This window comes from Chelonia mydas, chromosome 12 (assembly GCF_015237465.2).
Source record: "Chelonia mydas isolate rCheMyd1 chromosome 12, rCheMyd1.pri.v2, whole genome shotgun sequence".
NCBI classification, from domain to species: domain Eukaryota; kingdom Metazoa; phylum Chordata; order Testudines; family Cheloniidae; genus Chelonia; species Chelonia mydas.
The window spans coordinates 18,204,313-18,219,598 of record NC_051252.2 but is presented as its reverse complement, the minus strand read 5'-3'; the positions used below and the strand labels follow the sequence as shown (position 1 = coordinate 18,219,598).

The 15,286-nt window shown below is 36.7% G+C and overlaps 1 protein-coding gene across 4 annotated transcripts in view; it reads right to left on the bottom strand.

Moving 5' to 3' along the window:
• ITFG1 (integrin alpha FG-GAP repeat containing 1) overlaps positions 1-15,286 on the bottom strand; it is a 208,605-nt gene that overhangs the window by 142,451 nt on the left and 50,868 nt on the right. For all 4 annotated transcript variants that reach the window (XR_005222226.2, XR_005222227.2, XM_037877753.2 and 1 more), the window contains exons 7-8: positions 9,867-9,928; positions 3,894-3,978 (exon numbers count right to left, since the gene is read on the bottom strand). Coding sequence is in view for 2 of the 4 variants with exons in the window: in XM_037877753.2 (XP_037733681.2) it covers positions 3,894-3,978; positions 9,867-9,928 (147 nt within the window). In the remaining 2 variants the exon portion in view is untranslated. The remainder of the gene's footprint in view (positions 1-3,893; positions 3,979-9,866; positions 9,929-15,286) is intronic.

Sequence of the window (15,286 nt, the reverse complement as noted above, 5' to 3'; positions counted from 1 at the left end):
ATATCCTAACCAATTGGTTTCAAAATGATCAAAGACCCAAACCCCTGGGTGTTGAAACAATGGAAAAATCAGTCACGTTCTTAAAAGAAGGATTTTTATTTAAAAACAAAAGAAAGGTAAAAATCATCTCTGTAAAATCAGGATGGAAAATACTTGACAGGGTATTCAGATTCAAAACAGAGAGGATTCCCCTCTGGGCAAAGCCTTAAAGTTATGGAAAACAGGAAAAAACCTTCCTATTTGCACAGGGAAAATTCACAACAAAAGATAAACTAATCCACCTTCCCTGGCTTACCTATACTGGTTGCAATATTGGAGACTTAGATTGGGATGGGTTGGAGAAGATGGATTTCTGTCTGGCCCCTCTCAGTCCCAAGAGCGAACCCCCACACAAAACAAAGAGCACAAACAAAACCTTCCCCCCTCCCAAGATTTGAAAGTATCTTCTTTCCCCATTGGTCCTGTTGGTCAGGTACCAACCAGGCTATTTGAGCTTCTTAACCCCTTACAGGTAAGGAGGAATTCTGGGCTACCCTTAGCTGTATGTTTATGACAGCAACCATGTCACAACATCTAAATACGGGCTCAATCCTGCGAATACTCATTAATGAGGGTAAAGCTAACTATCACAAGAAGATCCACTAATATGCAGTAGCGTTTGCAGAATCAGGGCCATAAGACTGCTAGTTACTGCAGTGGGACAAAGCACTATCTAAGGAAATCATCTAATTCCAGAGAATAATTTGTGTGTTTATCTTCTTTAATATGTGCATCACCTGAATCACTGATTAAAAAACTAATAGCTGTAAATGCTACCGTGCGAATAACTAACATTTTAGCACACAGTCAAAAAACAACAAGGTCCTGAAATAAAAAAACATTATCAAACTGAGATCAAATGGATCACTTGAAATGCCTCTCAACATATTAAACATACACAATGTATGAGATTTTGCTTGATTATAAATCTTCAAATTCAAGTCCTAATGTAAGTTAAATTAAGTACAGTTTTTGAATGGACTCTCCAAGGAAAATTTTGATTAACGAAACAGAACTAATTTTAACCTAATGTCCTTTTGACTATTAAAATATACAAACAAAAATCCATGCATTTGGAAGTATTACTGCTGAATGGAAAAATCTAGACTAATTGTTTCTAATACTCGCAAAAAAACAAAGGATTTATATACAAATTAAGTTTATACCTTTGTTCTAAAGCTTCCTGAAACAAACGTTGATTAAAATATTAAGAATCCTGATGTTTCAAGAATCTTTAAAGAAGTCATTTTAATTAATTTAAATTTTGCTCATACTTTCTTATGCATATGAACAGTTTATGGACATTTACGTAGATAATGTCTTCTGAACAAATTACTTCTTAAGAAAACAATTGTACGTCAAACACAGCAATACTTTTTAAAAAATGATAATGAAGAGCAACATGAATATTTGCATTATTTCTATTTGTTTATTACTGAGAGTGGCGTTCAGCCGTATACAGTACACAAAACCAACACTCTCTGTCCCAAAGAGCTTACACTCTTAAAACTAGACATATGGATCTCCCAGTATATCCTAAAGCTGAGGAAGACTTGTTGGATTTTTTTTTAAAGTTATTTATCAATTCATGTATTGTGACCATTGCAAGAAAAATTGGCTATTAAGAGGGTCATGAAATAAAAGGGCAGTGGTGTGATGAAATGGGATGACGAGGGCATTCCAGGTATGCAGGGTAATGTGACAAAATGCCCAGAGGACTATGGATAGGAAAGATGAGGTATTATAAATGACAGAATAAAGGGGCAAACAGCAGAAGATGATATCCAAAATGCAGATAGAGTTGTGAAGGGTTTTAAAGGCAAGAATGAGAAGTTTAAACTTGATGCAGTAGGTAAGAGGTTGGCAGGGAAGGTTTCAAATAAGGGTTTGAAATGGTCAGATTGACAGGCAACATAATTTTGGTGGCTACATTCTGACTAGGGTGGAGAAGTGTAATGTGGGTGAGTGAAGCTGGAGAGGTTTCAGAGTAACAGCCGTGTTAGTCTGTATTCGCAAAAAGAAAAGGAGGACTTGTGGCACCTTAGAGACTAACCAATTTATTTGAGAAGAGGTGATTTTGATAACTGATATGTCCATATCGACATATTCAGTAGGTTGTGGAGAAAAGTGGCAAGATCTAAAATGCTGCAGCTGCCCTGCTCTAGCACTTCAGCGTAGACACTCAATACAGAAACAGGAGGGATTCTCCTCCTGTTGCTATAGTTAATCCACTTCCCCGAGAGGTGGTAGCTAGTTTGAGAGAGGAGAACTAATGCTGAGAAAGCGAACAGAAGACATAATGTGAAGGAAGGGGGAGTGATGAAAGAAAGAAACAGTGAAGCTGAGGAACATGGGGATGGGGGAAAGTCAGGAACAGGTTATGACAGATCGTGGTGTGAGCAGTTACATTAGAGTGGACAGGGCAGAAATCAGGATGGAGGGAACCCAAGAGGTTAGAGGAAAGAAAGTCTCCTCTCTATAATATTCTTCATAGTCATCTAATATTACAGTCTTGACAATTAAATACAATGGGCAGTTGTTAGGGCACATTTAAACATCCAAAGTGACTCTGTACATAAGAAAGGATTCCCAACAGATGAACAGCATGAGGTGAAAAAGCAAACCCCAGCTAGGAAAATAATGAGGTCAACACCACAGTAATCAAGTTCGCTGAATACAGCAACAAATTAAATTAATAAACTATGCAAAGTATTCAGTCTTTAAAATTCCTAATCATCTTTTACAAATCTGTTAAGTTTATTAATCTATACAAGCCATAATTAGTTAATGAATATTTAGGATTAATTTTCCTAAGAGTTTAGGTGCATTTAGGCACCTAAATGAAGCAACTAGAAGTCCATGAGTGGTCATCACCCAGTAGCTGTTAGCGTTCTTAACTTGGCTACATTCTGATGCACTGCTTTTAAAATATGATTTGAGTATATTTGATCTATTGTTTTCCTCCTATATTCTATTTCTCATTGCCCAATACGTACTCCAATAATCTATACCTTTACTCAATGTTTAAGGGCCAGATTTTCATAAGAGTTTAGCACCCAAAAGCTTCTAATTAGGCATTCTGGAAACTGCCAGATGCGGAGAACTTCAGAAAACTTACCACTTTATTTAGGTGCCTAAAGGGAAGCAAATGTCTTATGAAAATCTGATCAAAAAGGCAACAGAGAAATACATGGTTCTACAGACTTGCTATGTGCAAGCTCACATAGCTTTGAGCCATTTCATTTTTTCAATAAAATATTGATGAATATATGAATAGAATCTAATCCCTAATAAACTGCAAATATTTATATTGAAAATAAAAATAAAATGAAAATAATATTTTTAGTTCATAATATGTTCCATTACTGCTTTTTAAAAAATAGTTATATCCAAGTTTAGACCCGCTAAACAAAAATGTCAAAAAATGTGCTTTAAAGTAGTCTTAATAGGGATTTAAGACTCAATCCTGCACACAGTTTACATGTGCTTAACCTCAGGCAAGTAAATAGTCCCACTGAAATCAAGGGTTAGGATTGCACTGGAGTAAGCAGGTACAGGTCTGAGACGATGAACTAAAATAGTCACTTCCAAATCCTTCTGCATGCACAATACTCATTGACTTCAACAGGTGTTCTACATATAGAAGGAAAGGAAGAGTGAAGGAATACAATACATGTAGTATATATCTACATGACTATGATGCCTGCAAAGGAACCACTGCAATCTGTTGGGTAAAAGCTTAACATGCGTTTTAAAAAATATATATATGTATATATAAAAAAATATAACTAATTAATAATAAAAATAAATGTGTGTCAGATAGCTTAGGGGGAGGAATAAAGGAGGCATCTCACCAAAATCTGCAAACACTGATTGTCCAACAACCATCGTATCTTCAGGTTTTTGCTTTATATCTGTGACTTTGGAGAAATTCCCATCCTATCAAATACAATAAACATACACCATAAAAAATGACATTAATGAACTGTAAACAAAGCAATGAAAATTTGAAGTGTAAACTAAAAACAGCTTTTAAAAAAAGGATTAATAGGAGAAAAACGGTCTTTTAACTGAGAAAACTTGTGCTGTTTGGAATACTAGAGCCTGAGCCGCCAAACAAATCTGATGTGCAGACCCTTAGTCCTGCATGGAATCATGGAAGTCAACAAGACTCCATGAATGAATAGGAGTATGCACATTTGGATCTGTTCTTAGGAAAAGATTTAGTCACTTCATTGGGATAATCATACGATAAAGGTGTCTAAATATTCAAAACAATGAATATTAAATTACATTAATGAATTAAGACTTACAATTTATTAAATTACTCTATTAATATAGAAATTACTTTCCAGATTATTCGGATTATACTAGTACTGAGTAGGGCTTGTTTCAACACCATGCAATATTATGAATTAAAACCTGATCCTGCAAAGCGCAGAGCCTCTTTCCAGTCCTACTGAAATAACAGGAGTAGAGGGCACTAGGTATAGTGCAGGGTCAGGCCCCAACTGTTGAACAAAAATGTTACATTTTTAAATAAATAAAAAAAGATCTGAGGCCCAATGCTCCAATCATTTTACTGGGAGTTCTGCTCACCGGAGTACTTGAAACCTGTAAAACGCAACATATTAAGTAATATCTTGAGTCAAAATGTAGGAGGTGTGACATCTCAGAAAACAACTGCAAAAACACCATGAAATATTAAACTTTCGTCAAATCTGAAATATATATTTTGGAAATTTAGGAATAAAAAAATTAAGAGTTTCTCCCATTGATTCAGAGTTTTCTCAGTTGTAATTTATGTTCAAATTGGACCATCACTTATTTGGACAGTTTTTGTGTTTTAACCTCCTGTGTATCTTTATTACACTCAGACAATTTATCTGACTCATCTCCCTTTTAATAATGTTATCTGTTTAGAAGGTATATCCATAGAACTAGTTTTACATGAGGGATTAAAACTGAGTCAGATCTCTATTGTTACTTTGGAGATTATTTGTATTTTGAACATTGTCCATATTTTTCTAACTCATACACTATTTAGATTTATAGACTTAGCTCCCTAAATGAGGTTTCGTTGGGGATAGTTTTCCCTTGACATTTGATTATAGCTAATTTTTTTCTTGGAGCATAATTTGTAACTGATAGTGGCTCAGAGGACAAATTAATCAATATAGATGCAAAAACAGAGTGATTTCCCCAGAACTGGTAAGCTCATATTGTTATCCATGAACAGCTCCAGTAGAATTATCTGACTGCAGTGCTGAGTCTGTAATGCTTACAGATGCTACTTATCTCATTGCAGTAACGAGGACGAGGCCCTTTGTCAAGTGACCAGAAAAGAAAAATAGAGGCCAATACCTCTAAAGCATTTTATGGTAGATTAAAGGAAGAATATACTTTGTTTCAGAGAAATTTTTATCTTTATTCAGAAAGATGTATTATGTCTTAAAGTCTCTGAAGGATCCAGTATCCAAATTGTTGTTCTTAACTGACTTGAATAAATTTTAGATTTTACATTTGAGTCCCCTATAAATGCTGCATGTGGTTTTTATTTATGTGGTAGTTAGACTGCAGCCATTTGCACTGAGAACATATAATAAGGCCTTCCAAACACTGAATTCTTATGTCACCTTTGATCCCCTGATGACAGAGACAGAAATGTATTTCAGATTAAAAGGAAGAAAATACTTAGTTCCTGAAACAGTAAAATTTATGTTTCTGGGTGACTATAATTCTACTCAAAGACACAGATTTGAGTTATTGACTCTAGGTTTTCAGTAACCTTGATGCCAAAAAGTTATATTTTATCCAGTAAAGCTTAGAAAGCAATGCCTACATACATATGCATGGACTGCACTAATGACAACATATTTTAAATTATTTATATTTTTTCTTATAATTAAAAATCATTATCCCCAATTCTTCCCAATGTCTAGAAGAGAAGCCAATCAACATATATGATAATTTAACTACAAATATTTATTTACTGGAGTTTTAATTACATGTAAAATATTCTCACTTTTGAGAATATTTCTCACCATCTTAATGATATGCAGTTTTTTATTCTAACTAAAGACTGTAGTATATAAAAGACATTATGCATTTTATTCCACTAGCCATTCAACAGTGTATGCTGGTTTTCAGGTAGGGGGAAAAGCTCTTCCAGCGCTGTAAAAAAAGCACACACACCCCCCCACCCACGAGGGGAGTAGCTACCAACGCTGGGAACTGGTGCACTGTCTACACTGCCACTTTACAGCACTGAAACTTGCATTGCTCAGGAGGGTGTTTTTTCACACCCCTGAGCGAGAAAGTTTCAGCACTATAAAGTGGCAGCATAGACAAGGCCTTAATTAATTACACTTCATCCATCTTTTCTGAAATAGTTCAGTTAATTTAATATATGCAATGAATCATTCTATTTTTCTTAATTCTTTTATTCTTGTCTGCCAGATTTCTATAGCTGACATTTGGTTTTCCACTCCAAATGGCAAATATTTACTGGTTGAAGCCACAAAAAAGTCCAGACACCCCAGAAGGAGAACAGAAGGCTTAAACCCCAAAAATATACAGTTAAATCAACTGATTGTATACTATGTCATTGTACTACACAAATATATTTAGGAAAATCTTTTATGAAAGCTTGTAATGTTCTGAACTTGATAGTCACTATGAGAGATGTATACAGACCATGGTTATGAATTTATGTATTTGTGTATACAGAAAACTGTGCTCACAAGTTCATAGCAAGGGAGGGTAGGGAGCAATCCGTCAGGGAGGGACACCTTCCAAGCCAATTGTTTACATGAAACCAACTTCAAGCACCCATCCATTGTCCAGCCCAGGAAAAGACAATGATGGAGTATTAGAGTTAATGGGAAAACATTGTGACATCACTAGAATTTCCCCACTTTGAATTAACAGGAGTAACCATGCCACCATTTTTATCTCAAGCAGATCTGGTGTGTCAACTGTGTGGAGTGTGTGTGCCAAAGCAAACTGATAACAGGGGGACGGGTTTCACACCTTTTGGGGGGGGGGGGGGCGGGGGGGCTGCCGAACCAGCGAGGAATAGCTTGAGAACTCAGGAAGACTGATTTGTGGAGACTGGGACTGGAAGGGTTGTTGTCACCTTGCAAAGAGTAACTTGGCTGTGTCAGGGATTTGAATCACAGATGCACAGCACCAAGGACCCTGAAGTTATAGGGCAGGCAGTGACAGAACCCTTTACCAGTCTGGGTGTTCCCCAAAATGTCTCAATACCTCTGTTTAATTTCAGGACATTTTCCTAAAACTATGGTGATAGGAATTTGCGGTGGTGGTGGTGGGAACAATATCCTTGATATAGCTCTGGCATCAATACTTTATCACAGTGGTTTTCAAACTGGGGTACGCGTACCCCTAGGGGTATGCGAGGAAAAATCCTGTAATGCCAGACAACACATTTTATTTATTACAGAGGTTTTCAAATTGTGGGGAACAGAGGAACGTTCGGGAGGGGAGGGGCAAGTAGCCAATTTCAAACATTTTGAGCTGAGCCCCTGCTTTGAGTTACAATTTTTGATTACACCTCCTTCCCCAACCAAGACAGGTTGAGTGGTCTGCTAAAGTGAGTCGGAAGTGGAGGTGACATTTCCTTCCCAAGCCCTGCTGCGTTGCCCTGAGCCACCTGATATCACCACTCCCGTCCCCAACTGTTTGTCCGTACTCCCCTAAAGGGGTGGCCCCACAATTAAAAAACCTCTTAAAGCTGTTGCTAAATGGAATACATAAATTTGAGGGGGTTCACTGAACAGCAAACAGTGTACAGAGAACACATGCAGTCTACACTAAAAACTGTATTCAAATATACTCAAAGTGCATGAAATCATACTTTTATACTTTTCATTAAAGACTTAAAGGGGCACATATTGTTCTTTATATTATTGGTATTTTAGGAAAAACTAATTATGAGTACCATTAAGTAATGTTAAAAATACAGTCTTGATTGACCATTGCAAGTCTCTCCATTTTACCATTCTTCAACATAAAGCAAAGGTAATTATGGTTAGATGAAGAAGGTGCATGTCTTTATTCTCATAATTTTGATGCAAAGCTGTGTTAAAAATTTACTACACAATAAATTTAAGTGATAGTGTATTCATCTCCCCTCCCATGCTAATGCACATGTTAAGCAAGGCATCCATAAAAAAGGCCTTGTAAGAAAGTTCAATGTAATATATATTGTACTTAAGATTTTATAGATTTCTTACCTCTATTACAGCCTTAATTTACAATATAAACTATAAAAGGTGACCACTGCTTGATTTGGTAGCATGGCTGCAGCACATGTTGCTGTAGGGGAAGTTAAGATTTTAGTCTTAACTCAATAATAATTCTGAATCTAGATTCTCATTTATACGAATACCCTTTGATGTTCTGGTAGAGTAAAAAGAAAAGGAGGACTTGTGGCACCTTAGAGACTAACCAATTTATTTGAGCATGAGCTTTCGTGAGCTACAGCTCACTTCATCGGATGCATACTGTGGAAATTGCAGAAGACATTATATACACAGACACCATGAAACAACACCTCCTCCCACCCCACTCTCCTGCAGAGTAACACGGCTGTTACTCTGAAACCTGGTAGAGTAAAGGAGCTAAAAACAGCTCCCTGAGAGTACTCTGTACAAGGGGCCTTCCTGTCATAAGGGGTCTATGGTGGCACTAGTCCAAGTCTCGGTTGCAGGGCCAGGGCCTGAGTCATGGCTGGAGGGCACTGCGTGTTGCAGCTATTTTATTATTTAAACATGAATGAAAGGCATAAACTTTAAAGCTATCAAAAACAACTTAGGACACCTTCATGGCTCAAAGCTGTACTACAGCATCATCATCTCCTCAACCCCTCTGTCCCCACCCCAAACCCCCACACCTCCTCATTATTTCTATGTTTAGATGTTTTCACATCATTCTAGAAGTGCCTATCTTTACCAGACTGATTCCCAATTGAATTTTTCTCCGTGTTCCACTCCCTCCAGGCCCAGCAATACTGCCTGAATTATTGCCACAAGATCTCCATGCCATTTTGTGCACAAAGCAATGGATAATGACATTATCAAATTATATTTTACTTAAAGAATGCCTATTCAAACCTTTCATTTTTATCTCATACTACCTAATGGTTTTTTAAATTAATTGTTACAAGCCAATCTGGATTGAATCATGGCTTTTAATAGAGACATCTTGAAAGCAGATAGTCAAGAAATGGACTTCCTGCCGAAAAAGATTAATGCCTTTTGTTTGTTTTTCCTTTTTACTCTGAGTTGTGCTGTGATAGCTACTTGGGAGTTTCCGATCTATAATTAGAGACATGTTCTATAGGGAAAAGTGTGTCATCTAAATATCTGACTCACAAAAGTCTTTTATTCGTGCCTTGAAATCTTTTTAGCCACATTTAAATCAAACTAAAAATATCCATGCCTGGAGGCAACAAGGAAAAATTACTCCTTAGAAAAGCTTTTTCTTCATAAACCATCATGCTGACAAATTAAATGACAGTAACCTCTTACAACAGCTGACACCACCACAGGAGTCCTGTTAACATGTGCATTAGGGTAGACTGATTGGTTTAATTGGCAGTCATGCTAAAATCCTGCAGAGGAACTGATGCTGAGTCAATCATCTCCTCCAGCAATATTCAGCAGTTTGAATGCAACAGTGCAGCTACGATTTCTTAATGTCAGCTCTGTTTATTCTTGAAATCAGTATCAGGTGACCTCTTTGTTTTATATTTCTTAAAGCTATGTTTTAGCATAAGATGTTTGCTGTATTTTATTCCTTACCTTATTTACCCATGTTTCAAACTGAATTTGTTGGGAATTTGATAATGTTGTAAGGAACAAATCTGAAAAAACAAATATAATACAATTACAAGATTTAATATTTAATTATACACGTACTTTTAATCCTATATATATGTAAATTAGTTTACTTAGTAGTCCAGTGGTTTTCGAATGCATAAACAAACAGATCAAAACATTGTAAAAAAAGAGTTGTTTTCAGCCCTAAGCCTCTACTTGTACAACTACAACTGTTTGAAAATACACACTTTTGGTACACTAATGCCTGTGCACGTATACACATTCCTAAACAAAAACATAAAAAGATGTACACACAGAAGTGCTAGAAAACCACGTGTACAAGTGAAGAGTTATGAAATTCCTCGTTAAGGAAGAGAGGTAAACAAGTCTCAAAACTGAAGAAAACATCACACAGAATCTTTATCATTTGCTAAACATCATAATGTTTTTCTAGCTTCTCTGGCATCGAAATTAGCTCTACACTGATTAACCCAAAAAAAAAAAAAAAAAAGAGAGACATTTTTTCATCAGAAAATTACTGCTTACAGAAGAATCTATACTTTTGATTGGAGGTATTTTGGGAAGATTTCCAAAGAGGGAAAACGGGAGGAGGGAAGGGAGAAGGGAAGTGGGGAAAGTATTTTGGAAAGAATGACGACAACCAAGTACTATATGTATTAAAACGTTTTAAACACAATCACCTTTCAGCAATCTGATGGCCCATTTTGTTATTTTTTCCTTCTTCCATTTACTATTTTAAATTTAAAATGGCAAAACTATTTCACTACTTAAGTAACGGAGCTCCATGACTGCGCTCAAGTGTTGTCACTATTCAGGCTAGGATACAGTTGTTCCTTTGTAAACAGTAAGAACCCTTAAAGAGTTACTGTTACATTCATGCTTTTCCCTGATATCATCCTGAAGAAGCAGACAGAATGTGTTTTACGAAAATTTAAAAGCCACATTAAGGATAAGTGTCCTGTTCGATTAAAGAAACCTTTTTTTAAAAAAAAAAAAAACCCTGAAAGCTACATTTCCTCTATCTTTCTAGACCCTTAAAAATGTCTATCAAGCATTTAAGACTTATGAATGGATGACCATCTGAAAATGTGACTCACAAAAAGATACCCAATAGTTAACTTTTAATAATCAATTGTTCTTTACAATTAGAGCTTTTTAAAATATTTATTTAAAAATACCAGCAAAGATGACAATCTAATTAAACATCCCAGTTAAACTAAGATGCAGTCTAGCTCCTAAATCATTCTAGTAGCTTAATTTATTATGTTAGTATAATGATAACATAATGACAATTTTACTCAGTGCATATAAATGGAAGACCTTAAAATGATAATTTGCTTTATTTGAATTTTAAAGCTGTATTAATCCTTATGAATTTTAAATTGAAATAATCAGGACTAATGCATAAAAATGTGATATGTCAGAGACTTTTTTCCCCCTTTTTTAAAATTTACTTATTGTAGCTTTGAAAACAGAATTTCAACTTGGCAATGTTTAACTTTTTGTCTGTGGAAAATCATGGGTTTATATATAGAGTCACTGAACATGATGCTGATATATACATTAAAATATTAAGAACCTAGCCACAAAAGCAAGGATAATCACTTATTAGAGCCATGGGAATAATCCAGTGATTAGTTTAAAAAAAAAAAAAAAAAGATTTTTTCTTCACTTCTGCTGTACCTGGGTAAGGCGCTACCAAATTCATGGCCATGAAAAACGAGTCACGGACTGTGAAATCTGGTTTTCCCTCATGGAATCTGGTTATTTGTGTGCTTTCACCCTACACTAAACAGATTTCACTGGGGAGACCAGCATTTCACAAACTGGGGGTCCGAACCCAAAACAGGGTTGGGGGGGTGCAAGGTTATTTTAGGGTGGTCATGGTATTGCAACCCTTACTTCTGTGCTGCTACCTTCATTGTTGGGCAGCCGGAGGGCAGCAGCTGTTGGCCAGGCACCCAGCTCTGAAGGCTAGTGCTCACCAGCAGCAGCACAGAAGTAAAGGTGGCATGGTATGGTATTGCCATCCTTACTTCTGCGCTGCTGCTGGCAGCGGCTCTGCCTTCAGAGCTGGGCTCCTGGCCAGCAGCCGCCATTCTCTGGACACCCAGCTCTGCTGGCAGCAGTGTTGCCAGCAGCAACAGCGCAGAAATTAAGGATAGCCATATTGCTACCCCCCCTACAATCACCTAGCAATCTCTCAACTCCTTTTTGGGCCAGGACCCCTACAATTACAATACCGTGAAATTTCAGATCTAAAGATCTGAAATAATGAAATGTACAATTTTAAAAAAATTCTGTGACCATGAAATTGACCAAAATGGACCACGAATTTGATAGGGCCATACATATGTGGCCCAGTCGAATTCCCACTGAAAAGTCAATGGAAGACTTAGGGATTCTTAAAAGTAAGAGCAATTTTAACATTCAAAACATTAATATCCTCTCCACACTACAATGTTTAAGCACATTTGCAAACAGTGATTGTCATGGTTGGCTCTAAACATTTTGTGTGTCTCCATACCACATGTAGAATACCTGGTGAGTAACAACGGCAGCTAACAGAGTTTCTTCTTTAGCAGAGACCTTGGCTGGCTGTGACACATGGCTAGAAAGGGTTACACAGCTTGCAGGCTGAATGACCCAAAGCTCACCTTTAAAGTCATGTTAGAAAGGTATATGAATGATAATTAGGGCTATTCATGCTAAATAGGCTAGACCTTTGAAATGCAAACGTATATTGTTTGAAGTAATACTAATTGTGTGCATCTTAGATGCTATCCCTAAACAGACAGTTCCTGTCCGTCACTATAAGTACTGATTCAGAGATCAAAAGGGAATATTAACATTTGGATGAATCTTGGGTAGAATAATGTCATTGTCTATATGTCTCTTTGAAGTTTGTAAAAGATTGCCTAATGGATAAATTGCCCTATGTTAATTTGTGTAACTAATTACTGATGGGTTTGAGAGTGGTATCTGTATCGGCAAAAAGAATGAGGAGTACTTGTGGCACCTTAGAGACTAAAATTTATTTGAGCATAAGCTTTCATGGGCTAAAACCCACTTCATCGGATGCATGCAGTGGAAAATACCGTAGGAAATACACACACAACCCCCATGAAAAAATGGGTGTTGCCATACACACTATAATGAGAGCGATCAATTAAGCTGTTTAGAAAGCAAATGATTACATCAAAAGCCTATTGTTTAACCAGGACTGTGTGGTCAAGTGGATGCTAGGACACTGTATACAAAGACCCTTGGGTCCTGATTCTGTCATCTCAGATCTGCTTAGGCTTCATTGCAGGAAGTTTGAGGTGCAAGACTGAGGTCCCAGTTATGCTGGTATGCCCTGAATATGATATTTTTGACATTGGACTATGACCTATGAACTCAATTCTAAAGGAACTCTTTGCAACTACAAAGCTCACCACCTCTGCTATGAATCTGAACCTTAATGGACTGAACTCATGTCTGTATGTATATTGATCTTTCAACCATACTCTCTCTCTTTTGTTTTTTTAATAAATTTTCATTTAGTTAATAAGAATTGGCTGTAGCGTAAGATCTGAAATATCCAGTAACGTGGGAGGTAATGTGTCTGATCCTTTGGGATTGGTAGAATCTTTTCTTTTATATGATGAAACAAGATTTACAGAAATTTTCATCATATTTGACGTGGGGTACCTGGATGGAGGCCTGTGGCTGGATCACTTTAAGCGAACTGTGTTGTTTGGACTTCTGAGTAACTAGTAAAGTAATAAAGAAGCTGTTTTACGCTGGCTTGGCAAATTTAAGTATTGGAATATCTGCCATCTTTTTGGGGTTTGGCTGCCCCATTCTTGCAGTTCACCCTAATTGAGTGACCATAACTGGCTCCCAGTCACACTGGCAATATATCAGTCTTCACATAACCTGTTTGGTACACTTTTGCATAGTGCATACAAGACCTCCTAAGTATAACTGATTAACCAGTCCTCCTTCGCACCAGCTCTCAGTGCAGCAGGGCATCTTTGATAACATTATCCCATTACTGCTGGTGATGCATTGCATGTGCCTGTTTTCCATGAACTATGCCCTACTTAGCCAAAATGGGATGGCTGCCAATGCACACACATGGCTCACAGACTGTTGTGAGGCTGAACTTTCATTTTGTTGTAAATGGGTCAGTTGATTGTGTCAATCTATTTACAAAACACTGTTGTGTTTTTAGTGTATAGAAAAGCCAGATTCATAGGCTACGCAAAGTGAATTATTCTGAATCTGTTATGAAGTTCTTAGTTCTGGAAGTTCTTGGTTTAAGGTTTGTTTTTATCATAATTTTTTTTTATTTGTAAAAATTAGCATAGACTGACAAAATTTTAACATAGTTATAGAGCTCTTTTACATAGACAATGAAATAGTTTTGCCATTTTTAAGCACAAATCATAATCAGGTGCCTTTGGTAATCTCATGATTTAACTTCTCGGGATTCCCCCCATATGACAATATGGTACTGTACAGAGGCATAGCCAAATAGTTTCTCTCTTTCTCCCTAAAGTAGACTAAGTTAATATGGATGGAGTGTGTTTACCAAAATTCCAAGAAATTAAATTAATACTACTGAGAATTAATGTATACTGTAAATAGTTAATTTAATCTCCACTCTTTGAAGCTTTCTGAATAAGTATCTGTGTATGCCATTTTTTAATAACGGTCCTTTTTCCAAGCAAACCATTCCACTATATGCAGTTGTGAGTTCACAAATAGGACATATTTGCAAGTTATGAATTAATAAACAGTTGCAATCCTGATGACAGCTATTTTAAAAGACAGTCCCATAAGACAGTCTATTCTTCGTTAACTCCCACGAATGGGGGTTAAACATTGGACTACCCTCCACACAGCTCAAATCATCCCATTTGGAAATAATTTTTTGATCAACAAAAACACTCTTCCCCCACATTTCTATATTTTCATGCAGTTAACCCAAGAGAAACCAAACAAAGATGGGTAGCAGGTAGGGGAACTGGAACAATTTGTATAGTGGGAGTGCTGAAAGCCTTTGAACCAAACTGCAAACCCTATAAATGATGGAAACCACTTCAAAGCAGGGAGTGCTGCTGTACACCTAGTTCCAGCACCTACAGTGGCAGGGTGCATCAATACGTTAGATTTTACTTTTGGAAATTTGGATTCAACTCTAGTTAAGGTCACAAGCAAAAAATGATTTTGGAGGCCTCATCCTAATCTTATTATAAGCACAACACGCAATTTGCAATGACTAATGGTCTTTGATCAGGTGAGGATAAAGACTGGAAAAGCAAAATGCCAGTAATGAGATATATGGACAAAACGGTGAAACAAGTTTCCCCATACATCTGCTTGCCATTAAT